At 42.8% G+C, this 27270-nt stretch overlaps 1 protein-coding gene across 7 annotated transcripts in view; it reads right to left on the reverse strand.

Moving 5' to 3' along the window:
• Window positions 1-27270, reverse strand: part of Dlgap1 (DLG associated protein 1) — a 672355-nt gene that overhangs the window by 223698 nt on the left and 421387 nt on the right. For 2 of the 7 annotated variants that reach the window (XM_050166176.1, XM_050166175.1), the window contains exon 1: window positions 25901-26019. The exons of the other annotated variants lie outside the window; for them this stretch is intronic. In XM_050166176.1, coding sequence (XP_050022133.1) covers window positions 25901-25975 — 75 coding nt within the window. In that variant the 5' untranslated portion in view covers window positions 25976-26019. Of the gene's footprint in view, window positions 1-25900; window positions 26020-27270 lie in introns of those variants that run through there. 7 annotated transcript variants of the gene reach the window in all.

The following is a 27270-nucleotide window of genomic DNA, read 5'->3' on the forward strand; positions in this document are numbered from 1 at the left end:
AAGTGAGCAAGGAGAAAAGGTTAGTTAATTGTTCTTCAGCCTCTCTGAGCAAGCAGGATTTCACCTCAACCTTTGAATCCTGAGTTCTATAGGAGGACAGAGATTTACATAGTTTCCTTTAAGGGTCTTGCTAGAGCCAGTGCCCGAGGGAGTAGACTATCCTGACTGGCTGGGCCAGGGGGCCTGACTGCTGCTGGGAGCTGCACAGTTGCAATTGCCAGATGGGACAGCAGTTGCTCAAGGTACATGTTGTTCCTTTTGGAAACTACAGCTCCCAGATTCCTCCTGGATTACGGATACCTGCTCGCGCGCAGGCGTGCACAGGTGCAGGACATTTCTCCCAGATACCCTTGCGCTTCTCGTTAAAAAGCGAGCTTCCACGAGGTCTCGCTCTCTCTTGCCCTTTACCCTTGTGTGTCTTGCACACCTGTCCCTTATCGTTCCCCCTCCATTAAAGTGCACCCACATGGGAGCCGCGTGTCTGTGTCTCCTCCTTTCGCGCGCGCGTCTTATCTGTCCTGTGTTTGTCTACACACACACCCGCTTTAAAAGAATAATAGTACAGCCACTGTATTGAAAGCAAAACAACAGGCGTAGGTGAATATCCTAAAAACACACTGTATGCATGCATGAATTATAAAGTTATCAAGAATAAGTAAAAATACGTTAAAAACATAATTCAGAAAAATTTTCCTGGAATAGGGGTCTTAAATGTACTTTGGAAAAGATCTTTTAAGAGTTTGAGCAAAATCATAAAATAAGTTAAAGGGCAGAAAAATAAGCTGACATCAGACTTAGTCATAGAAAGTTTTATTCTCAGTCAAGAGTGTGACAACATCTAAAAGGTAAGAGTCAAAGATTTTCTACCTCGTCTGGTCATCGTTCACATATCAAAACTCAAGTAAAAAGTGAACAGAGTGAACATGAACATTAATTCTCAAAGAATTATTAGTAATCGCTTTATTCGTAGCTGTGCTAAAATACCTGGATAAAACACATAAAAAAAGATGGGCTTATTTGAGCTCATGAATTGAGGTGACACAGTCCATTAGGATAGGAGCGGATTAAGGAGAAAGACTGAAGGAGGAGCTGGTCATCATTGGGTCCACAGTTAGGAGGCAGAGAGATAAAGTTGGTGTTCTGCTTGCTTCCTCCTCCTGCTCTTTTTATCCAGGGTAGGAACTTAGCTGAGATGGTGCCACTTGTATTAAGAGTGGGTTTGCTGGCTAGTTTTATGTCAACTTGACTTAAGCTAGAATCATCTGAGAGTAAGGAATCCCAATTGGAAAAAAAAGCTTCTGTAAAGTCTGGCTATAGGCAGACAAGCCTGTAGGGCATTTTCTTAATTAGTGATTGATGAAGAAGGGCCCAACTCACTGTGGTTGGTGTCATCCCTGGGCTAGCGGTCCTGAGTTCTATAAGAAAACAGGCAGAGAAAGCCATGGAGCGCAAGTCAGTAAGGAGCACCCCTTCATGGCCTCTGCTTCAGCTCTTGCCTCTAGGTCCCAACCTTGTTTGAGTTCCTACCCTGGTTTCCCTCAGTAGACTGTCCATAACTGTCATCTTGGCACCCAAATATATCACCTTTAAATCTTAACATTCCACCATCATCCTAAAAGGTTTATGGCCATCTCTCATAATTCAAAACTCAACCAGATCGTTTCCAAGAGACCAAACTTCAACAATCTCAAAGACTGTTCAAAAGTTCAATAGTTAAAGTCTCTTCTGAGGCTCAGGCTATTTCTTAACAATAAACCCATCAAATTAAAAAAAAAATCAAGTCACTGATCCTAACACACAATAGTGCTATGGTGGCCAGCTTTTATACAATACCTTTCAAAGCCCCACCCAGGACCGTCCCAAAGAAAAACACATAGGCATCCTCCTGAATATTAACCTTCATCAGGCGATGAAAAGAGACAGAGACAGAGACCCACATTGGAGCACCGGACTGAAATCTCAAGGTCCAAATCAGGAGCAGAAGGAGAGAGAGCATGAGCAAGGAACTCAGGACCACGAGGGGTGCACCCACACACTGAGACAATGGGGATGTTCTATCGGGAACTCACCAAGGCCAGCTGGCCTGGGTCTGAAAAAGCCTGGGTTAAAACCGGTCTTGCTGGACATAGTGAACAATGAGGACTACTGAGACCTCAAGAACAATGGCAATGGGTTTTTGATCCTACTGCACCTATTGGTTTTGTGGGAGCCTAGGCAGTTTGGATGCCCACCTTACTAGACCTGGATGGAGGTGGGTGGTCCCCGGACTTCCCACAGGTCAGGGAACCCTGACTGCCCTTTGGGCTGATGAGGGAGGGGGACTTGTTCGGAGGAGGGGGAGGGAAATGGGAGGCAGTGGCGGGGAGGAGGCAGAAATCTTTAATAAATAAATAAATTTAAAAAAGAAGAAGGAAAAAAAAAGAGTTCCCACCCACATTTGTGAGTTTATATGCTGCTTGTTGATATCCCACCCCATCCCCCGGCTCCAGTTTTTCCTCATGGAGCAGAGACATATGATGGATACTGTTTTCTTCTCAAAACTTGGCCCCAAATGGTGTGAGCATCAGACGTCAGTGGATCAGACACTGTTGCTGTTATGAGTTGTGCTGGCTGCTATATAGGAGGTGACTAGCAAGCAGCAGACAACTGTAATATGGTGTATATATTGTACAGTGACCTGGGGACTTTTGCATGCTCTACGTTGACGGCGGTGTCCTTTTCAGAAGACGATATAGTGCTGTACACTCCAGCCTGGAAGAGATATGCAATCTTCCAGGCCAGCCATTACATGTTGAGTGGGTTCTATAGTCTCTTCCTATTGATATATATTAACATACTACACACACACACGCACGTAGGCAAACAAATTAAAGTCCACCATTATTAAAAAGTCATCAAATTCATTGCTGATATATCATACACAATAATGAGATTTTCAGTATAACGAGTTGGGAAGATTTAGCACTTTGAGGTGTGTGAATTCTAAGCAATCTGTCTTTTGCTCGTTGCTGGAAGTATATAGCAATAAGTAATTATTACTGCATGACCACTAATAAAAGTGGTGCCCCGCAGAGGTGAAGGGGGCAGTCAGCACCACAGTCAGCCGTGGCCGTGGGCTGGAAACACGCACTTCCATGTGCACAGTAACACTTACTAACGCTAAGAATAGTGCCGGCATTGTGTTGAGCCACCCAAGTGTTTAATGCAGAGTACAGAAACATGGCAACGCGCTGACATGAAAAACAAATGGTCCCAGAAATTTGAACTGAACACAAGACAAGTTGACACAGGTGCCAGTCTCGTTAGGGGAACGACAGAAGCGGGACAGTCAGAGCCAGAGATTTCTTTCACTGCACGCTGTGAAGTTTTGAACCTAGCTGAAATACCGTTGGCACCATTACATTGTACGCCAGAGGGGTGCTTTCTTGGGATAAGGCGCAGTTTGTCGGGGCGACAATGACAGTGCTTCAAGGCCCACTCGCAAAGGACTGTGGAAGGAAGTCTGCCCGCTGAAGGGAGAGCACATGACTTCCAAGGAAAACAGAGGTTGTTTTTGCACACTTGAGGACTGCCATGCAGAGGGCTATTTAGATACATTTTATGTAGCTCTATCAGAGCGGGAGAGTTGGGTACAAAACAGAGAAGAAGCTCCTAAAGGCAGGAGCCCTGGAAAGGAGAGAGCTGGCGCTACTAAGCAAATACAAGGATGCAGAAAAGAAATGAGAATCAAACAGGCGGCTCCCAGAACAATGACAACCCAGAGCAAGGACAAAGTGAGTCGGAGAGAGACCAACACACTAAACGGAACAACAGCAAAATGGAAAAAACAGAAGAGGGAAAACAACGCGGCAGTATCATAAAATCGCCAGTCAAAATAAGGTTGAATGCGGGCCACTGAGGCAGTGACCCAATTTCTTTGTTAATTAGACGAGAGAATTGTGATTGCTAAAATTGAGATGAGCAGGAGGAATCCGAGGGAAGTGAGGGCAGCGAAAATAGCTAATGGGCGGGGCACCAGTCGTTTGAAATGGAAGACATCAATGCCTGACGGGAGTCATACTGCTCAGAGTGTAAGAAAGGGAACCGATTCCTGCATTGTATTTTATATTACGAAGCTGCTCAATGGTTTTTTTTTTTTTTTAATATATACAGCAAGAGGCAAGCTCTCGCTTTAGAAGTGTGCGCTCCAGGTTAGACAGTAGTTGAGACATTTGTGTGGTCTCTGCCTAAAAGAAAAATAGCAACAAGTAGAGAAACGTCTCTGCATCATAATAATGCAAAATTAGGGTGCTTAAATTATCTTAGGATACTAAGATTCACTTGTGTTTCTTCCTTAAGATCGGAGGATGCTTCATATTGGGGAATAATAAAAACAGAACAGTCTTTTATTGAAAATGACAATTAAGGCATTATTTGTCACGGAGAAAAACTGCAAAAAGTATTTCGAGTTGCAAATGACTTATCAATAAATATTCTAGTCACAGGACACTTGCATTTACTTTACTTTAAAAATAAGCTTTTGTTAAAATGGCATGAAATGAGTTTCACTCACGTCTAATAGTGATTTCCTAACCTTCAAGTTCACGGACAAGGTTTTCCTCCCCTGTCTGACTGGGGTTCTGGTAGATGACTTTGTTGAACTGTGTATCACCCCCCCCCCCCCAGTCCCCCATTCCTTTATCCGTCCTAGTGCAAAGCTGCTGGAATTTCCTCCTGTGTCAGCCGACTCTCGGCCACTGTGTCCAAGAACCTGACACAAACACCTTGTTCAGGTTCAGAGGGCCCGGGCTGCCATGGTGAGGAAAGGATGAAGGAGAAGCTTATATCCTCACAGCGTAGCTCAACCCGTGGGGGCACGAGGGCGCAGCCAAGGAGGGCTAGTACTGTGGCTGAATCAGACGCAGACGGGGGAGCTGCAGCAGCAGCCAATGAGGTGACACCCTCAGGACCCGCCCACCCTCCCCAGTACTGTGACTGAATCAGATGCAGATGCTGAACTGCAGCAGCCAATGAGGTGACACCCTAAGGACCCGCCCTCCCACCCCCAACTGACCTACTTCCTTCTGCTTACTTTTCCCTTGAAAGTTTTCAGAACCTTCCAAAATGTCCTTACCATCTAGGGACCAAGTATCCAAATCACAGACCTGTGGGGACATTACATGTCCCAACCACAATGCCTCCCATCTTTGCATCTTTCAATTATTTGCTGTTTATTTGTTGTCTGTGTAATTCAGGGACATGTATATCAGAAACTGTTCACGACGTGGCAAAGCAGGAGGCAGAGAGAGGGGGAGGAGCTAGGGGGTGTGTATAGCTTTCTAGAACTCATCTGCAGTAACCCAATCAACTTCTACCAGGTATGTTCTCTCTCCAAAAGGTTCCACAGCCTCCTAAGATCGTGTTATCAGTTAGGAAGCAAGCGTGCCAAGCACGAGCCTTTGAGAAATCTGACTGGCTCAAACCATAACAGACACCGAACGTCTATTATGAAAAAAAATGCATATATTGCTCCCTGACGTGGGAAAGGGCGCGGAGCTGATAAACCCACGACAGTACTGTAAGCTGAAAGAACAACCGACCTACTGGACATCCCTCCGGCAGCACAGCGCTGTGGAGAGGAGTGTTGTCCTCTAGACTGACCAGAGCTACAGCTCACAGCCGCTGCCCGGCATCCAGGGAGAGGACCGCACACATATCTCTCTCACCTGGGAAAAGGTCCAAATCCAGTCCGGGAAAATATTGAATGCTTATTGCTTCCACAGGATCATACAGGGGAAAAAACTGTTGAGAGACCACCATAATTCAGAGCTCACTTGCATTGAAATCCCTAGATACTGAAACAATATTTCGAGTGATAGGACGAATTAGAGTTTCACCATGAAGCAAAAATGAGTAATGAAATTTCAAATAAAAAGAAGTTATCGATATTTAACTCACACTTAGCAAAGTCAACGCTGCCTAGCACGACCTCCCTGCGGTCTGCAAGCTCACTGAAGGTCAGTGGCCAGCACCATGGTAGGGCAGCTCTCACAGGAGATGAATACCACTCGTAGACGGTACAGAAAGTTAGAGTTAACTGTAAGAGGAGAAGCAGGTGAGACTATCACACGCTTATATTTGAAGAAGGGAGACCAATAAAACTTAAATACATTAGAGATTTCCTTGCATTAAAGTATAGTAAGGAAGAAAATACATAACAGGCGGCAATATTTAACAGAAGCTGACAAGTTAATTGTGAGTCAAAGACAAAAGACAGGCAATAACAGCTGCAGCACATGAATGCATAGTCTATAGCCGCTTAGAGCTGAAATGGTGATTTTTGAATGGAGATGTTGTCAAACTACGTTAGAGTAGCATTTTTTTTTTTCAAACTAATAGAACAGACATAGAACTTGTTGGCTTTCCCATTTCCTCTCTATAGACAAGTATCAAGATTTCAGTGACTATATTAGCTCGTGTGCACTAGATGCATGATTTTATACACCACTTGCCCTAAACTTCAAAAAGGGTGGGATGGGGGTGTAGCTCAGCGACAGAGTATGCAACTAGCATACAAACACCACTGGATTTGTCTCTAGCCCCAAAGGAATTGTATTAGGTTAAAAATGTATTATGAATTTAGTTGTGTATTCTGTGGTTGGCAGAATAATGGCTCCCTAAAGAAACCCACATCTTAGTCTAGCGTCTGACCTTACATGGCACAAAGGGTTTTGAAAGTGGCTTTGAAGATGTATTCGATTCATGATTTTAAGATGAGGAGATTATTCTGGATTAATCTGAACAGGTCCAGTACAATCACAAGGACCTCTGTAAGTGAAAGAAGGGGACAAGAGAGTCTGAGAAGGGCAGGGGACCACAGAAGCAGAGACCAAGGTGACGTGACTGCTGGACTTTAACATGGAGGAGTTACGAGCATGCTTCAAAAGGCTCGGAAATGGATTCTACCCCACAACACTGAGTGGGGCATAGTCTTACATGTTCAAGTTTATTTTGTGCGTGTGCACATGCCATGGGGTACATGTGGAAGGCAGAGGACACCTTCTGAGAGTCAGCTCTATGCTTCTGTCATGCGGGCTTTGGAAACTGAATTCAGGTCTTCCGGCTTGAAAGCACGTATCTTTACCCATGGAAACATCTCATTGGCCTCCTTCTGATAATTTTATTGTAGCCTGGTGAGACTCATTTAGGACATCAGTGATCTCCAGAACTGTAATATAATGAACTTGTATTTTTTTTTCTTCCTTCCTTTTTTCTTTTTTTCTCTTCTTTTTTATTTTTTAAACTGGGGACTGCTATTCAGTCTCAAACAAGGATAAATATAAAATAGTGGATGGTAGAAGATTGGGCAGGGTGTAGAGGGCAGACAATTAGGTTTGGGTCTTATGTGCACATCATATGCCTGGTTCAAATGCCAAGTGGAAGGAACGCCATTTATGTGCAAATAAACAAAAATCAATTTAAAAATCCATGAATTCACATTTTTAATTTTTAGAAGTTTTTTTTTTTTTAAAAAATGTGTCTATGTCCATGAATATATACCACATGGTGTGATATAGATGTTCTTTTTTGCCTCCATATCCATGTGTATATATATGGAGAGAAAAAAGAACATCAGATCCATAAACTGGCACCACCCAGGAACAGACCATCCAAAGGAAATTCCTACCATTCTAACTTGCCAGCACACACCCATCGTTTTTCACCAGGACACCCCTAGACAGCCAATCGGGGGTCCTGGACCTTAGAAATCCCTTACCCCTAATTTTGCTACTATAAAAAACCCAACCCCAACTGAGCTCAGGACTCTCTGATCATTCCAATATGTTGACCACACAGAGAGTCCAAGTTTGCAAACTGTGTAAGAATCAAGGCTCTTTGCTTTTACATACAGGACTTGGCTCCTACTTAGTATTGGGGGGGGGGGGGACGGGGACCCGGTGATCTGAAAATAACATGATATTTTCATCATGTCTTTCTCCACACATTTTTAATAACAGGAAGACTTCATGACTTGGGATTTGATAACGTTTGCTAGAAAAATCATCTAATACCACTTGAGAAGGTGCTGTGATCTGGGGATAAAGTGAGGTTTAGGTAGAATAATAAACATATTCATTGCTCTCTAGGGCTATTTACCAACCTCTGTCTGAGTTCTTGTAATGCCTGTGACCTTTGAGGCTCCACGTGTGCTGAATCCACAGAGTCACTGTTTGTGTACACCATGGTGTTATGGTGTAAATCAGAGGATGATGATCAGAGGACATGTGCCGCACCCACAGTGCTCTCCCGCCGTAGATTCCCTCTCTAGGTCTTGCTCAGCCCCACGGCTTCTGGTGCCAGAGGCCTGCATGGGCACAGGAACCGGTAGCCTCTTTTCTTCTCTACCAGCTCTATGCCCATGTCCTCACCCTGATCCCATTGATTGGCCTTACACAGTGTCCACAGATTCACTTTGCTTTGGGTTTGGTGCTTCGGATACAGATTATTGATTCTCTTTGGGTAATCTGTGCATTTGAGAAAAATAAATACTACATACCATCTTGTTAATTACAGAAAAAAAAATCTTGATTCACGTTATTTATCCTACCTGCTGAGCAATCGTTATCTACCTGTTTACTCTTTGACAAACAAGTCAATTCCCTTTTTTCTTTTATCTAGCCACCTATCCCTAGCTTTAGGTTTGGGCCAAAGAGGTATGGGATGAATCGCCAGTTCCCTCTTTTCTTTTGTCTGGCCAACTAGCCCCAGCATTTGGTTTGAACCAAACAGCTATGAAATAAATCTTGGTTGAGTAAAAGAATTTTTTTCAGGACGACATTTTTATAAAACTTTTAAACATTATACCCTTTTTCATTATACCCTTGAGGACCAGTTAATGCAAAAAGACTATGTACTAGGATAATTGAGCATTTTAATACCAGTGAGAGCTAAGAAATACGCTATATTCTATTTACTTGATAATCTAACAACAGCTTCCAAAATATAAGTGAGATTGAATTGGCATGGTTTAATTCCAGTGATCTTTTTCCATTCCTTATAAACTCCTATTAAACAATTAACATTCTTATATGTGGAAATACTTTATGATAAAATATTGAGATGAGGGAACATGGAAGCTGTAGAAAATATGATGAATGTACTCATCATTTTAAATTAACTTTATCTGAGTTTAAACAAAGAAGGAAGAGCATTATATAGGGGTTTGCTAGAACACTAAAGTATTCATACAGACAAGGAAAACTCCAGACAAGGGAGGAAGTAGGGCAATAAAGAGTATGACGAGGGAGGGGGACTTGACTGGGGGAGGGGGAGGGGGAGGGGGAGGGGGAGCGAAATGGGAGGCGGTGGCGGGGAAGAGACAGAAATCTTCTTTTTAAATATTTATTCTTTTATTATGTATACAATATTCTGTGTGTCTATCTGCAGTCCAGAAGAGGGCACCAGACCTCATTACAGAAGGTTGTGAGCCGCCATGTGGTTGCTGGGAATTGAACTCAGGACCTTTGGAAGAGCAGGCAGTGCTCTTAACCACTGAGCCATCTCTCCAGCCCAGAAATCTTTAATAAAAAAAATAAATAATAAAAAAAGAGTATGCAGACTCCAAGGTCATCAGTGAACACGACCTGTGTCCTGAGAGATTTCAAAGGCTTTACTGTTCCATTGTATTGCTTCTAAGGATTTAGCACAAACTCTATCTCACACCAGATTTATATGACTCACTAATATACTTCTTTGAGCAGTTAAGTGATATTCTATGGATAGACCTTTGACAAAAATATAATTTCCTTCAGACCTGGAATGAGTAACTTAATATATTATAAAACTGGTGACCTCCCGAAATATTTAGCCAACCTTGTAGGAAATACGGGGCTCATGCTGGGCAGAATTCTGATTCATGATACATCTTAAAGATGATAACCAGGTTCCACAAAGGTAAGGGCAGACAAACTATAAATCATATTGATATATAGAGGAACTGAGCTTGGGGATTCCTAGTCTACTTCTGCGAATCTGCTGCTCATAGAAGCAAATGTTGCCCAGCACACTGAACCACCAGACAGGGCTGATTTGGGCATAAGAAACTTCAAGAACAAAGTTATGACTACAACCAACTGAGTGGTTTTATTGGCTCGGTCATGACGTTTCTTTCTAAAATTAATAGATGAACAAATAAATCAGTAACAAGAGCTGTGAGTAATGGTTATTTACTGGATTGAGATGTGGATTTCCAATTATAAGAAATAATATTGTTCTACTGCAACTCAACCTTAAACATATGACTTTTCAAGTGAATTTTATACAGTCCTTGATTTAAAAAAATGGCCATTTTCCAAACTGCTTTGAGCATCACTTCTTGTTACACAGGTAGAACTTACTTTAACATTCATAGTTAAAAATTTTTTGACAAAATTCAAAATACCTTCCATGACAAAGTTCTGGAGAAATTAGGAATAGACAGAATATACTTCAACAAAATAAAGACTACATTAGACAAACCTATAGTCTATGTTATTCTAAGAAGAGGGAACTGAGATCATTTTCTTTATAATCTGGAATGAGACAAAAATGTTCATTGTCTCTATTCTTACTCAATACAGTGCATGATGTCTTACACTGAATAGTAAGACAAGAGAAAGATATAAAAAGAACTCAAGTAGAGAAGGAAGACATCAAATTATCCCTATTTATAGACAGCATGATTCTATACTTAATAAATCCCACATACTCTACCAGAAAACTTTAGAGCTGGTAAACATACCCATCAAAATTGTAGGATACAAAATCAATATGTAAAACTTGGTAGCTTTCTTATAATCAAAAGCACAGTTGCTGAGAAAGAAAATTGGAAAAATATTACATTTGCATGCAAAGAAAGCATCTAAGAATAAGGAAGACCTCTACAATGAAGACTCTAAGACAATAAAAAAAAGAAACTGAAGAAGACACTAGACCACTCAATGACCGTCCATGCTGCTGGGCTGATAGAATTAACACTGTGAAACTGGCTATGTTTACAAAAGTAATCCATAGGTGCAGTCTTCATCAAAATTCCAATGGCATTACTCATAACTAGAAAAAAATAGTCAAACTAAAATGAAAATGCAAAAGGTGACAACAGTCAAAGTAACCCAAAGCAGAAAAAACACTGTTGGAGATACCATGACTTACAGTTCTCTACAGTGCTCCAGTGGCAAAGACAGCTCCCTACTGGTACAAAATTAGACATTCGGCCAATTAACCTGGAGAGGAATGAAATTAGATCCATATCTCTCATTCTATCAAAAAAATCAAAATAGAGCAAAAGTAGGCCCTGGTGGCACACATTAATCTTGGCATTTAGGCAGAGGCAAGTTCAAGGCCAGTTTGACCTACATAAAGAGTTACAAGCCAGCCAGAGTTGCGTGGTGAGACGTTGTTTCAAACGAACGAACAAACAAACAAACAAACAACAACTAAAAATAGATCTAACACTTGAATTTAAGTTCTGAATCTACTAGAAGAAAACACATCAAAAACACTTCTCAGTGTAGGCAGAGAGAACCTTCTAAATAGGTTCTACTAGCACATGGAATAACCTCAAGAATTTACAAACAGAATTTCATGAAAATAGAAAACTTTGTGTAACAAAGGGAACCAGATCATACAGCTTATAGAGTGGAAAAAAATTTCCTCTCTATTTGTCAAGGAAGAAAAATTTCCTCTCTATATGTCAAAGATGGCATTAATACCTAAAATATAAAATGAACTGCAAAAAATCAAACAAAACTCAAACCACCAGTCAAAAAATGGGCTAATGGACTGAAGAGGTGGTTCTCAAAAGACATGCAAGAGGCTAATAAATATTTCAGAAGTATTTTGGGGGCTGGGGAGCTGAGTCTCAGTGGGCTGAGTAGGTACAAGTTTGAGTCCAGTGCCTATGAACATGTGGGGAATGTTAATTCCAAAGCAAGATGCCTGGTGGAGACAGGTGGATTCTAGAAGCTGTTCAGTGAAAAGTTGTGATAGATAACACCAATTGTCAACCTGCTGGACTCCAGAGTCACCTAGAAGACAATACCCTGAGCATGCTTGTGAGGAATTATACAAATTTGGTTAGCCTCTGGGACTGTCTGTGAGCCATTCCCTGGATGACTTTAATTGAAGTAAGAAGACCCACCCTGTCGGATGCCATGCTTAACCCTAATGGAGGGGGAAGGGCTTGGTCCTGCCATGACTTAATGTGCCAGACTTTGCTGATTCCCAGTGGGAGACCTTACTGTTGGGAGGAGTGAATGTGGGGGCTAGGGAGGAGGCGAGTGAAGCTAAAGGAGGGGTGGGGGTGGGAAGAACTGTGGTTGGAATATAAGATGAAATTTAAAAAGTAAAATAAAATAAAATATGACCTCAGTCTCAAGATGCAAGAAAAAAAAAAAGACCCACTGAAAGTGGTGGCACCATTGCTTGGGTTAGGGTCCTGGACTAGGTACAAAGGAGGAAGTCAGCTGATCATGGTCATTTGTCCCCGTTTCTTGACTGTCAATGCAAAGGGACCAGGTGTCTCAAGCTCCTGCCACGGTGACTCCTGACCATGACGAACTGCCTTTGGATTGTGAGCAAAGGCAAACCCTCCCTTCTTCAAGTGGCTTCTGTCAGATATTTTGTCACAGCAACCAAAAATCAACACCCTGACTCAAGAGCCGAGAGTGGCTGGAAAGGGGCACTTGACATTATCTCTGGCCTCTCTACACATGAGCATAGACATGCTCGTGTGCACCCGCAAACACAAGATATAGACACACTAGTGTGTACCCGCAAAGACAACTCTCTCTCTCTCTCTCTCTCTCTCTCTCTCTCTCTCTCTCTCTCTCTCAACAACTACTACAACTACATTGGGAATGGTTTTTATCAGGAAGGCAAACGCCGCTGAACTAGTGTGCTGCTATGGAAACAGATGTGGAGGTGTCTCAATAAACTCGACAGTAGAATGATCAGGTGATCCAGCCACACCACTCCTTAGTACAGACCCAAAGAAGCCTATATTCTACTGTATTCTACATTCATGTTTCTCCCACTGTATTCTACATCCATGTTTCTCCCACTGTATTCTACATTCATGTTTCTTCCATGTAGGTCAAACTGGCCTTGAACTTGCCTCTGCCTAAATGCAGATAGAATCACTGTGATTCTATCTTCGACATCAGAACACCTAAATACACAAAGCAAACAGTAATGGACACACAAACGGAGTGCAATGGAAGAAGAGCAGGGAACCGTATCACTCCTCTTTCTGCAAAGGTTTTCCGGACAGAAAAGCAACAAAGCAACATTAGATTTAAGCTGTGCTCTTATGCGACATTCCATCCAACAGTCGCATACGTAATTCCACATGGAATGGTAGCCAGAAGAGTTGCTGTTCATCTAAAGAACAGCAAGGGACTGCAGTCACATCGAGTCTCTTTTCCCACCACAAAGACCAGAAATCAGTAACAAGAGGAACTTGGAAACTTTATGATTAAATAACATGCTTCCAGTTGGCCAATGGGTCAATGAAGAAATTAAAAGGAAAACAAGAAAAATTTCTTCAGACAAGTGAAAATAGAAGCACACTCTTCCGAATTCTGTGGGCTGTGTGGTGGTTTGAATGATGGGGGCATCTGTTCTGATTCGAAGCCTCTGAGGTGTCACAAGCCCACGCTAGACCCAGCCTTGCTCAGTCTCTCTTGCCGCCGCCTGGGGATCTGGATGTAGCAGCTCTCAGCTATGGCTCCAGAGCCTGCTCGCCTACCTGCCATTATGTCCTCCGTCATGAGAATCATGGACTAAGCCTCCGAAACTGCAAGCAAGCCTCCACGTAAATGCTTCCTTTTATAAGTTGTCTTGGTCATGGCGTGTCTTCCTAACAACAGAACAGGAACTAACACAGGGTGTATCAAAAGCAGTTCTAGAAAGTAGAACTGAAGCAATAGGCATCTTCATAAAAAGAAAGACTCCAGAGAAAGAACGTATTTGGTGAACCTCAAGAAAACAGTAGGACAGGAAAAACAGACCAAATGAAATGAGCCGAAGGAAGGAAATAATAAAGAGCAGAGCAGAAATAGATGAAATAAATGAAATACAAACTAGAAAAATAAACAAGGCTATGAGCCAGAAAATGACAAGTTAAGGCCAGTAAATGCTTAGCTAGAAGGAGTGAGAAGATTCAAATTAATTCAGAGACCAAATGAAAGCAGAGTCAAGGCAGCAAACACATCAGAAGTACAAGGAATGATGGCAGAGTATTGGGATAGTAAGTAATGGCTGTAAACCTGACAGGATCTATGATCCCTGGTGAGACAAACCTCTGCATGCAGATGATGTAGAAGGGTCTTTATCTTTCTGTTGTTTCATTGGTTGGTTAATAAAGAAAACTGCTTGGCCTGATAGGTCAGAACATAGGTAGGTGGGGAAGACAGAACAGAATGCTGGGAGAAAGAAGGCAGTGAGGTCAGATGCAATGGAGCCAGCCGCCAGGTCAGACATGCTGAATCTTTCCCGGTAAGCCACCACCTTGTGGTGCTACACAGATTATTAGAAATGGGTTAATCAAGATGTAAGAATTAGCCAGTAAGAGGCTATAACTGATGGGCCAGGCAGTGTTTAAATGAGTACAATTTGTGTGTTGTTATTTCGGGTGTAAAGCTAGCCGTGTGGGAGCTGGGCGGGATGAAAAGCAGGCCTGTTCACAGCTCCTCACTACATGCAGCCGTGAGGAATGCTCTAGAGTGGGTCTCTTAGGACTAGAAGACCCACCACACCCTGGCTGGGGGCACGGACTATATAGAAAGGAGAAAGCAAGCAGAGTATGAGCATTCTCTGCTTTCTGCTGGACGGTGGGTGCAACGTGAGCAGCCACGGTTTTCTTACCATAGTGGCGACCTGGGCCTGCAGGGCAAAACCAGACCCTTTCTCCCTTGCTTTTGTCAGGACAGAAAAGTAACTGGGACAGTTATTATGACAATGTGATAATCCAAGGAGAATTTGATGAATTCCTGGAGGCATAACCTACCAAGGTTGAAGTAAGAAAATGGTATAGTCCAATTACAAGTTGAATAACTTATGTATAAAAATCTCCCATAAGTAATTATTTTAATAGGTAAGAGTCCAACGGTGCCATTGTTGAATTACATTCAACATACAAAGAACAACTAATTCCTCTCAAATCATTTCAGTTGATGAGAAGGGATGTTTTGAAATTCCTATGAGGTCTCCCATGTTAACTGATCAATAAATGAAACTACAAATCTTTGACATTATTGAGAAATACAGACGAAAAATTTCTTTAAAAAATTCTAGCACATGAAAAGCAACAACACAGAGAGAATGTTCATTTTGAAAAGGTGTGATTCTTTTTCCATGCATGTAAGGAAGGATGCTTCCATATATGTTTCCATATATGCAAATCCATGACTGTGGTACCCCCACCCACTAGCAAAATTAGACAGAAACCCTATTATAATTTCAATAGACAAAAAAAAGCAGACAAAAGTCAACACCCGTTCACAATGATAATCGTCTACTAAATGAAGTAAAGGACTCCACATTGCTACCACAGAGACTCTCCACGACAAGGCACAGCCACTCCACTGAACACGAGCACCTGGAAGTGGTTCCTCAACATCTGGAGCAAGACAGGGACGACCATTTTTATCACGTCTATTCAACACAGCATTGCCATTCGTAGCCAGAGCAACTAGCCGAAAGAAATGATGGTATCCATATTGGAAAGGAAGTAAGTTCTAATTGTCCCTATTTGTGGGGGATATAGGCTTATATAGAGAACCTTAGAGATTCCACTAAAAACTGTTAGGTCTAACAGATGAATTTAGTAAGGTTTCAGGGAAACAACAACAACCAACACACATGAATGAGTAGTGGTTCTGCATGTGATCCGTAAACCATTTAAAAAAGTAATGAAGAAAACAGTCTCATTCCCATTTACGATAGCTAAAGTAATATTTGGGATTGCATTTCTTCAAAGAGGTGAAATACTCCCTCACTGAGAATTATAGAATACTGGTGAAAGAAACTGAAAAAAATCACAAATTAATAGAAAGATCTGATGTTCAATGGATCAGACATATAAATATAGTTTAATGCTCTTGTTGCCTAAAGCAATCTGCAGATCCTATGCAACTCCAATCAAAACACCAATAGTACTCTTCAAAGAAATAGAATACAGCAGTTCTGAAATTTGTATGGGACCACAAAATCCCCAATGCACAAAGAAATAGTGAGTCAAAAGGACAAAGATGGGGGTATAACATTGCCTGACTTTAAAACGCACACATACATGGAGGTTTGGTTAATGCTCCCGAATAACAAGTGGGTTGAAGAAGTGCAAAAGACAGTTGTAAATTTTCTTTGGATGGGTGAAGTGAAATCTCAGTGTTCTCACTTTTTGTGGTATGGCAAAAGCTGGGTCATCAAACGGCATGGCACTGGAACACACACTAGAACAGGAGGTCAGGAATGAGCCCAAGAACTCATACATAGCTGGTTTTGACAGAGGATCTAGGAATGGGGACAGGGAAAGATGCTTAAAGAGATGGCCTTGGAAGATGGAATCTTCAGATAGAAGCATACAGACCTTTCTATACAGTTAGCTCAAAATAGGGTTAAAGATCCAAATGTTATTTGCAAAACTATGAAATGACTTGAAGAAAACACATGGGGAGATGGTACCTTTACATTGATCGGCAATGATCTTTGTGATATATTTGTTATCTGTGATAACAAAAATATAAAAATAATAGAAATGATAACAAAAGAAAAAAAGAGAAATGTGATTACATCTGACTAAACAGCAGCCCCATGAACAGCAAGAAACATTCAAAAGTGCCCCGACAAGCCAGCAAAATGGCAGAGAGTATTTGCAAACACCCATCTGACGAGTAGTTAGTTTCCAAAATTTGTCAGGAACAAACACACTCAAGAGGAAACAGGCCCAAGAATCCTGTTTGAAAATGAGCAAAAGACCAATGTTTGCAAAAGAAGACATGAAAATGGCAAAAGGTATTAAAAAGTGTTCAGCAGCACTAATTATCAGACAAATGCAAATAAAACTAAATGGAGTCACACCTCACACCTGCTGGAATAGTTATTGCCACCGGAGAGGCAACACACGACAAGAGTCAGCAAACATCGGGAGAAAGGGAACTCTACATTTTCGGCAAGGATTTAATTAGGATAGCCACCATAGCAAAGATGGGATTTCCCTGAAATACTAGGAGGGGAGCTGCCATCGTACTGTTTCTGCACGTGACCAGGAGACCACTGAACTTTCAGCACACAAATCTGTGTTGAAGAGACATCCTCAAAGCACAGATTATGACAGAAATAGTCACAATATCCAAGATGTCCATCAACATATAAACCAATGAAGGAAATGTGGTAGACATGCAATGGCCACAGAAAGAAGAAAGACCTGTCATCTGTGATAAGACATATAAATCTAGAGAATATCATGTTCTCTAGGAAGAGGACCAGAGAGACTAATGTCCCATGATCTCACACATAAGTGGAATCTGAAAGGGTTTATTGCATACTGAGGAGAACGGTTCTTAGCAAAGGTGTGCGTGGTTGGTGGATGGTGGAGGCGTTGGCTAATTATAGTCACAGAAATACAAATATTTCCAAAATAGGTGAACACAGGGACAGAAAATAGAAAGGCAAGTGAGTGATTGTGGCGCGGTGACTGAGGAGGGAGCATGTGTGTGTGTGTGTGTGTGTGTGTGTGTGTGTGTGTGTGTGGTGGGGGGGGATGGAGAATGACTAAATAGTCCTGCAATCCCTTTTATGAGTGATACGATGCTCTGAAATTGTGTTGATGGTTGGCAAGCCGTGAGCACCCTTACACTCATCAGGTTACACACATTAAGATGGAGGACTGTGTGACATGTTGGTTATATCTTGTTCACATCTGTGTTTCCGTTATGGGTGTGCTCTCTGGTGTGAAGTGTGAGTAGAGACGAGGCAGATCATCTCCAGGCCCTAGCTCTAACTGAGGAGCCAACTGGCAGCTGATAGTTACCAGAAGAACGTGGATCACTCCTTTGAGGACGTGGTCACTTTTAGGATTTCCACGTTCCACTGCATGGCCCTGTCTGGAGGCTCATAAAGGCAGCACCAACTGGATCGACTCAGCTAGAACACATTTTTAAAAAATGAAAAACAAAATTAAAAAGGAAGATGCCATGAACATCACAGTTCACCATCAAATTAGGCAGCTTCTGACTGGAGTGGAAGACGCAGGACCTGGGGACAGGACGGCATTTCCTGACCACTAGATCACCGAGGTAGGTGGAGGATTCCTCTCACAAGACTAGGAAGGCGTATCACCTGATGGTCCCATCAAGGCCAAGAGGAGCCAAGGAAGACTTCGCAGTTGCTACTGGCCCACTGCTCTCTGTGATGGAGGGATCTTTCCAGAACTCAGTCTGGAAACGGATGACTTTGGGTGAGTCTTCTATCTCAGATTGTGCAATAAGATAAAAAGTGAGATGCAGGAGAGAGGATGAAGCAAAAGGAACAGGGAAACATTGCTGGGCTTAGTTCTCTTTTCCTTAGGGGCGTGAATGGGAGGGGGAGCTAGTAGGAGGAGGGAGTAGTTAGATTAACCCCACCTATGGGAGTGGTCAGGTCTGATTTTAGTAAAATTAGCGAAGGAAGATATTCAGGTCTCTCTCAACACAGGTACAGCCTTCTAAGGATTTTCCAATTCCTATGCTGGGAAGCCTGGTGATGGTGATGGTTGCCAGGACACAGGAGACAAGATACTAGGCTGGCCAGCCAGCCAAAGACCTGTTAGTAAGGGCAGATGGGAGGAGACATGAAATCAGTTTCAAATTCCCCACTCAGGAATAGCCCCAGGGATTGGCTGTTCAGGCCTACAAATTGAATCTAATAAGTTACAGTTGACTTCAGGATTATTTTTTTTTTAAAGTAGCATGCGTGTCCGAGTATGTATTTTCAAAGCACTGGAGTCCACAGAAGACATTTTTTTTTTTTAATGGCTTGTTTGGTCCATTAGATCACCTGCCACAAAATAAAATGTTTCTTCTTTTCTGTGCCGTTGACCGCGGCAGTCAAACAGGGCCGAACAACCTACACAACAATTTCCGACCCGTGGATCTGATTTTTCATAAGCCTCACCACACATCCCTCGCAGAGGGCTCTTGTTTCGGGTGTATTTGTTTCACCTTCTTTGTGGAGGCCTCCGAGAGAAGGGAGTACAAAGGGGGAAAAATAGCTATTTATAGGCGTTTTTTGACTAAAAGTGTCTGCTCAGCGCACTACGGAAGATTTCCAAGATGTGGGAGAACAGGAAACTATCTAAAATCAACTGGAAGGCTGGAGGAGTGTTATGGGGGAGCAATTCTGCAGGGAAGCCGTCTGCAGAGAGCTCAAGTGTCATTTGCAAACACACGACAGTTACTTTCCCTGACACCCCGAGTTACAGCTAAACTTCTAGTTAAGGAGAGAAGAGGAGAGGGGAGAATGAAAAACCCCGCGAATTCTTCAAGTATTATGAGTAATCGGAACCCTTAAAGGAATTCGAAAGGGGAACGCTTTTCTCCATAGTCAGTCCTTGATGCATGAGCTGCCAGCTAGATGGATGCCCACGGAACACACAGCAGGCAGGTGCATCTCTAAGAACAGACTGCAGGTCCCCGTGACCTAACAGCATCCCGCTGAGACCAGAGAACAATCTTTATCCCCACTTACCGTCACTGTCATAATAACAACAAAACAAAATGGCAAGGTCTTCTACCACCAGGAAACAATTCCTCTGTGCATCCACGGGGTCTGCTCTCACTGTCTGGGTGGTCGTAGAAAGCAGGCGTGGAGGGACGACCTGGGGCTGACTGCCAGGAGACAGATGGCTGCGAGAAAGCCTGGGCTGATGGTTCTGTGGAGGAGGAGGAGGTCCGGAGAGGGACCTGCCTTCACCAGGTGTTTATTCCTCGGAATTCTACAGCCTTGAAAGAACGGTGTACCGGGCTTCAGAGAATGGGAAGGTTAGCCAAGGACCTTGGGCAGGAGCAATAAAGGACAATGGCCTAAGACCTGTTGCTGCCACCCTTCAACTGTGAAGCTCATCCCTGTCTGGCTGCGATGAAGGAGACACTCCCCAGGGAAGTGGCGAAGCTCATAAAGTAAAGATGGAAGGGTGGGCTGAGTTACCTTGCGGACACATCCCACAGTTGTTCCTGTTTGCGAAACTCATCCTGCTGACTTAGCAAGGGACCTGGAAGAAGGCAGTGGGAGGGTTGGTGACTAAAACTGTCGCTCCTGTGAACAAACGCCTGAACAGGCTGGAACTGTGACCTCCCAAGCCAAGTGAAAAGCAGCTCCACTGAGGCTGAGATGACCTCTGACCTGGCCCTTCGGAGACCTCTTACTTACAGTGACAAACTCTATGTGTTTAGTTGGCACCTGGTAAAGGAAGTTTCCTCACTGTGATTAAGATATACCATTATCAGCTGGGGGCGGGGTGGTGGCGCACGCCTTTAACGCCAGCACTTGGGAGGCAGAGGCAGGTGGATCTCTGTGAGTTCTAGGCCAGCCTGGTCTGCAGAGCAAGTGCCAGGACAGGCTCCAAAGCTACATAGAGAAATCCTGTCTCTAAAACAAAAAACAAAACAAAAAACCAAAAAAACAAAACAAAAGATAGACATCTTATATGGGGGTAGGAGGAAATGGGGGTTGGGTAAGGAGGAGGTTTTCCTTGTCCGTGGAACCAGACATGCCTATGTGAGCAAAATAGAAAAGAAAAAGTGTTGTGTTATGGTACATGCAACAAAGAGATGATCCAGAGCATGTCATGGTGGACATGCACTCTGAAAACCTTCCACACTGTTATTTCAACCCATTTCCTAAGTCCTCAACTTTCTTCCCTAGCTCCTGAAACAGTCGTATCTTCAAGCCCATTCTACAGATTAAGAAATGTAAGCATCAGGTAGAGGTTGGCCAGTGATGTAGGAAGCCAGTGATAGGATCAAAGCTTGGACAGCAAGGGAAGCCCATTTCTATCAGTTAGACTCTACTGCCCCCTACAGGAAAGCACACGAGACACTAAGCCTCCTGTTTCCTGGAATTGAGTTCCTTGAGCTTCTTGGTTAGATTCTATTGGAATCACTCCAGATGTGTGCCATCAGAATCTCTTGGGTTGATGCGAGAAGTCCTCACTTAACAGACTGCTTCAGTGCAATTCTTGTGTACATAATGTTACGGGAAGGAGCTACCTCTAAACTGCAATGATAGAGGGATATTCAATGATATATGACTATTAAAATGATTCAATAAATAGTTGTGTTTACTTGTACCCGTGTAGATACCATCTTGTCTTGCATCAGGTAGTGTTCTCCAGCCATACAGGCAGATCTTTTTCTCAGTCACCCACTCTCTAATTTTGGATGTAATGATCAAGAGATCCATTTTAGCCTTTTGTTTTTCCTGATTTAATATATCTGCTCTCATTTTCCCAAACGTATTATCCTCTATATTATTATATGTGTGTACAATTTATATATGCCATATGTGTATGTGTTACATCACACAGCCCTTTGAAACTACAGATGGTTTTTATCCTGACGAGGTGAGGTGAAAGAATCTGACCGCCATGAGACGTGGAAGATGCCGGGCAGAAGCACGCTATCTTCAGAATCCAGACCCTGCACTTTTAAGAATTGGACCTAGCCAGACGATGGTGGCGCAAGCTTTTAATCTCAGCACTAGGGAGGCAGAGGCAGGTCAATCTCTGCGAGTTTGAGGCCAGCCTGGTCTACAAGAGCTAGTTCCAGGACAGGCTCCAAAGCTACAGAGAAACCCTGTCTCGAAAAACAAAGCAAAGCAAAGCAAAACAAAACAAAACAAAAAAAAAAGAGTTGGACCTAAAGATCACAAATCCAAAAGTGGGTCTGTTCTGCCCTGTTTGTCCTCTTCTGGATCATCGTCCAGCCCTAGTAAAGCCACTGGGACACAGAAAGAATCAGTCTGTAACAACAGAAATAGAGCCATTTTGGGGGGTGGGGTGGGGGAAGGAAAAGAGTTAAAAATACTAACATGGGGCTGGTGAGATGGCTCAACCAATAAAGAAGGCGCTTGCTCTGTAAACTGTCAGTCTGAGTTCAAGCCCTGAAACTCCCATGGGTTCTAGGAAAGACACACACCTGGAAGTTATCCTCTGATCTCCACCTGCATGTGTGCACCTGTGAACTTGCATTCACACACAGCCCCCAAACACGAATAATAAATAAAATAAAAATACAACATGCACTTTGTGACTACAGAGTCATGAACTGTAGATAATTTTTGAGCTGACAAGTATCTTTGCCTCCTATGAGCCTTTCAAAGCACAAAGGTGCGTCACATGTAACTCTGACATCACTCTCTTCACCTCTTTGGCCTCACTGCCTCCAAAGGATGTAGAAAGAGAGTATCCACGGGAGTCTGAAAAGAGCCTCCAGGCTTTAGCGGAATGTGTGGGACGGTGGGAAGTAAAGAGCACAGGTCGTCAGGCAGAAAGACCGCCAGTGGAGGGCTCTTCTGAGACGACAGATCTTGTCAAGGTTCTTCCTTTTGTCATTTGAAAAGAGTAAGCAGTTAATTCCAGAAGGTTCTTTTATAAGATGGTCACTACATAAACTATCAGGAAGCAATAGAGTCCAGACTATCGGGAAGAGACTGTGAATGAGGCCGGTGAGAAGATGATGGTCCAGAGAGGAGTACCTGTCATTCAGAAGACGATAATTTAGAAGGAAACATAAATAAGATGTTAAGTGCCTAGATGGTTAAATCAGGGTATCGGACAATCCCGACGGTGTATAGCAAATTGTGGGATTTCAAAGTCTACATGGAGCAGAAGACATTTTCTTCCATGGTTGTTGAGCATGGCTTTGAATGAAAGGACTACACCAGCCTTGTCACCCCAGGGAGTCAGGGCATGCCTACATTAATGATCTGAAATGAGACTGGCAAAGTAATGATTTTTTTTTTTAACTTGGATTGCTGAAAAATAAAAGAGGGGGTGTTCCGTACTACATAACTATTCTTCCATGGCTTTCACGAAGTGGCCCATTTAAGAGGGATCTCATTCCATTGGAGATCAAAGACATGGAAAGCACGGATGTGTTATGCAGAGGGTGGGTGCCCAGGTGTAGAGGAGGAGGCGGGGGTAGATCCACACACCTGTGTACACAGTAACACGACGTTTCCCAAGAGTGAGCTCCGCTTTCCTAACTCCTCGAGGACAAAGATGAGACACTCTGGAGTGAGCAGGAACAGTGCCTAGTATCAGCAGCTTACCTAGAACTTCAGTGCGTGGCTCAGACACACAGAGTACGGCGCAGCGTTAGACTTCAAATGGAGAAAAGCAGATTTAAAGGCACACTCTGCCTTTTCTTACATTCATAGGGTCAGAGCATCAAAAGAGGTCTTCCCTGCCCATGTGGGTCATCTCCAGAAGAATTAAAAATGAGGAGCTGGTCCCAGGAAACACAAGGGATATATAATGGTTTCCTGCACACGGCTCTCTCCTTTATGTATTCTGATCATTTTAACAGTAATCAAATAGCTTCTATGCCATCATCTTTTAGTTACAAACAGAGAGGGCTCAGAGGTGGGAGAATCAGCTAACTTGAAATCATTCCAACTGGGAATCCTTCACTGAAAGAAAAGAAAGCACTTCCCTACTGTGACTTTAGTCTAAGAACAGAAATGAACACTTACATACACAGGAGAATACAATGACCCTCTGTGCTACGATGTGACTCCTATGGCTGCTCCTGACCTGCTGGTGGGGGCCAGGAAAGACGGTCTTGAGAAACAGGGCAGTGAGTCCTATCAGCAAAGGTGTAGGTGCTTCCTTCCCTCTGAATGAAACTCTGGGTTTAACTTTTCAGATGAATAATACATGTTACAGTAAAGTCACATAACCCAATACAAACTGTCGACAGTAACAAGTTATACCTGAAAACACAGATTTCTCTTTCCCTCCACCAGACGTCCCCGGCTAAGGACATAAAACTCTTAGGTGGTATTTGTGGTTTAGAAACATATGAAATTGGAGATTTCTGTGTCTTAGACCCACATAAAATGGTATTTTCACATGAGTCAACCCTGCCTGAGCTCTGTGGTCCCGGACCCTAGCAACACACATTTTTCCAAAACGAGAAAAATGATACTGAGCTTAATTAATTGAAAGATTGATCTCACTGAACTTTAATTCACAATGATCAACTAAAAGACACTGAGCCAAAAATTGGAGAAAAACATAAACTAATTGCAAACCAAAGCCAGTATGGTAGTGTTACATAGATCCTTTTCTGACTAGCCCAACACACACACACACACACACACACACACACACACACACCTAGAACAAGAAACTGATATATTCTGCCAATTAACAATCACCGTTAAGTCCCATAATGCCATGGTCTCAAATGTGCTGGAATTAAAGCTGAGTTCCCAACAGACATGGTGGACCTTGACTTCTCACCTTTAATTGTAACCCACTAAGTCATTCCCAAGGGAGAGAAGAAAAAGTCCATGGCCACCGAGTGACCCCCGGCTGGATTTTCTCTTTGACACTCTCCAAATCAATGTTGCCTCTTTAATTAGTAGGCTGCAATTTGGTGAGATAAACAAATGTAAGCAGAAACCTCTGGCTGGGGCTCACCAGGGGCTTTCACGCTGCTAACAGTGGTTCTCAGAGCACTGAGCTGCAGACCAAGAATCACGAAGTTTCCTGTAAGAGCACTTGTGATCCTCTCTCCCTGTGCCGAGTCTGCCTGGACTCCTGATTTCTCAGGGCGTCTTGCCGATTGTTTTCCTCTCCTTATTAGTCAGATAGAGGCCTTAGTGAGAGAACTGCCGAGAATCGGGGCAGAGGACAGAGGGCGGCAGAATTCCCGGGGCTCTGTGGGTGGTCAGGGCCCCCACATTCAAAGTTAGCATCGGACAGGAGTAGCCTCACCTTGTCTCCCAGTGGGAGAGACATCTCTACTAAGAGGAAAGATACAGAGGATGTATGAGCCACATATAAAATGTATTCAAGGTCCTTGGCAATACCAATTAAAAATAAAGAAAACAATTAATGTAGTTGATAAGGCTTTTAGACAAGACAGGCAATATTTCAGTTAGCAAAGTCATTAGCAGAATTGGCAGTTTTATAAAATTCATATGAAATAGTTAAAACTGAATTAGTATAATTTAAATTGTTTTAAGATAGGAGAAAAGAAAAGAAAAGAAAAACAACTCAGCCAAAAGAACCTAAAAAAAAAAAAACCAAAACCAAAATTAAAAAACCTCCTACTGGGCAAAGATGAAAACAGTCTTGAGACCAATTTGACAAATAAGTGTACCTGCACTTTAAAATAAAGCCGGAGCTCACATTTGCTGGGAACGCTTCCTTAAAGATCTCTGTGATATATCTCATGCAAACAATAGACGAGACAAAAACCAAAAACCACTCCAAAAACAAACGAAACCCCGTCATCCAGAAATCTAAATTCTTAAATGGACCAGTAAGTGCTGAGAATTCTTGTTCAGAAAAACGATCGATCGCATTCGAATCCCCAGTCATTCAGCATCACCAGCTCCGTAACATGCACTTCAGGACCGTGAGAAAGAGGATTTTAGGGAGCCTCTGCACACGGTGACTTGTAGGCACCTGATGTCTTCACCTGATTTTTGCCATCAGTACATACATTAGCTTGTGAGCCCTCTCTGACACACGAGGCACTGTTTATAGAGACGAAAGAGAATAACAGAACAACCAAACTATCGTACTCTGCCCCCCCCTTTGCAAAAATCCCTTCCAAACCAACTACTCACATTCATCAAACACAGAGTAATAAAGAGTGACTTATACCCAAACCTGGCCAGTCCTTCCATTCCTGGAAACTTGCACACAGACGGAAGAAACCCACTCAGCCTTAAACAGGTCGATCATCTTGTTGCCTATAGCTTCATCTCTGAGAGCACTGGCTTCCTCGGTCCCTGTCTGTGCTCTCTCGCTCCCTCTGTGTGTCTACTTCACGGGAGACGAGAGGGTTCCCTTCCCCTTTCCTGTTTCTGCTGCTGGATGAAGGACGAAAGCTGAATACACGATTCAAAGGGATTTTTTCCCCCCTTCTTCTTAGGTGAACAGTTGGAAATCTAAAAATCTTTCTCTTCTGAATGGCTTAACATGCCACTCACTCGACACAGAACATTTATATAAAGAGGCATAAACACAACCAAGAATTCTACTTAAAAAAAAGAAAAGGAAAGGAAAAAGAAAACAACCCTCCTCCCAGCCTGTTCTGTTCCCTTCACTATTAGCACTTACCCTGAGATGTGCCATCAATGCCCTATTCCAAATGTACAGAAGCCAACCACATCTCAGCTGAGAATTAAACAGTTTTAATGTCTTCCAATCCATGCTCCTGCTCCAAACCCTGATGCAGGCAGTCACTGGCAGCCGTACAATAGCTCTCCACAGCAGACATCTGATTCTTGACATTTAAAAATAACAATATTGGGAAAAAGGGGAGCTTTTTTTTTAATTAACTAAAACAGCTTGTGAGTGAGCACACAACACTCATTGAGTGTACTGATTGATTGGAATTGAGTGTACTGATTGATTGGAATTGAGTGTATTGATTGGAATGTACAGGGACTACAAGTGAATCCTTGACAGCCACCAGCCAGACACACACAGACCCCTCACCTCTTACACAGTCCTGGCAAGGAGCTGCGTTAAGTTCGCACTAAGTGAAACTCTCCAAAGACTTCTAGAAGGTATTTCAGTTTTTAAGTTATTTAAAATAGCGAATACTTATTGATTAACATTAACTTGTGAATTAACTCATGAATTAATATTAATTAGTGAATACTAATTTCGTTTGAAATAAAATTAGGGATTTTGCTTTTCTTTCCACTGGCAGCCTAATTTCCCGTTTATATTATTTTATGACACGGACACATCGCAGGTCGAGGGCACACATAAATTTGATGCAGACTATGACACACAATAAAACACACATTAATATCTGAAACATTACAGAACCAGACAGACCTGGGGTCGGCTGTTGACTGCTCTGCCTACTCTTAATTCTTTGTGCCTTAGTTTTGTCTATGAGTTAAAGCAAAGGAGGAAGGAGGTGGGGAGAGGAAGGAAGCAGAGGAAGAAGGAGGGGGGAGGGGAGGGAAGCAGAGGAAGAAGGTGGGGGAGAGGAGGGGAGCAGAGGATGAGGGAGGGAGGAG

Source organism: Alexandromys fortis, unplaced genomic scaffold (assembly GCF_014885135.2).
Source record: "Alexandromys fortis isolate MF-2015 unplaced genomic scaffold, M_Fortis_MF-2015_v1.1 scaffold_143, whole genome shotgun sequence".
NCBI classification, from domain to species: Eukaryota; Metazoa; Chordata; class Mammalia; order Rodentia; family Cricetidae; genus Alexandromys; species Alexandromys fortis.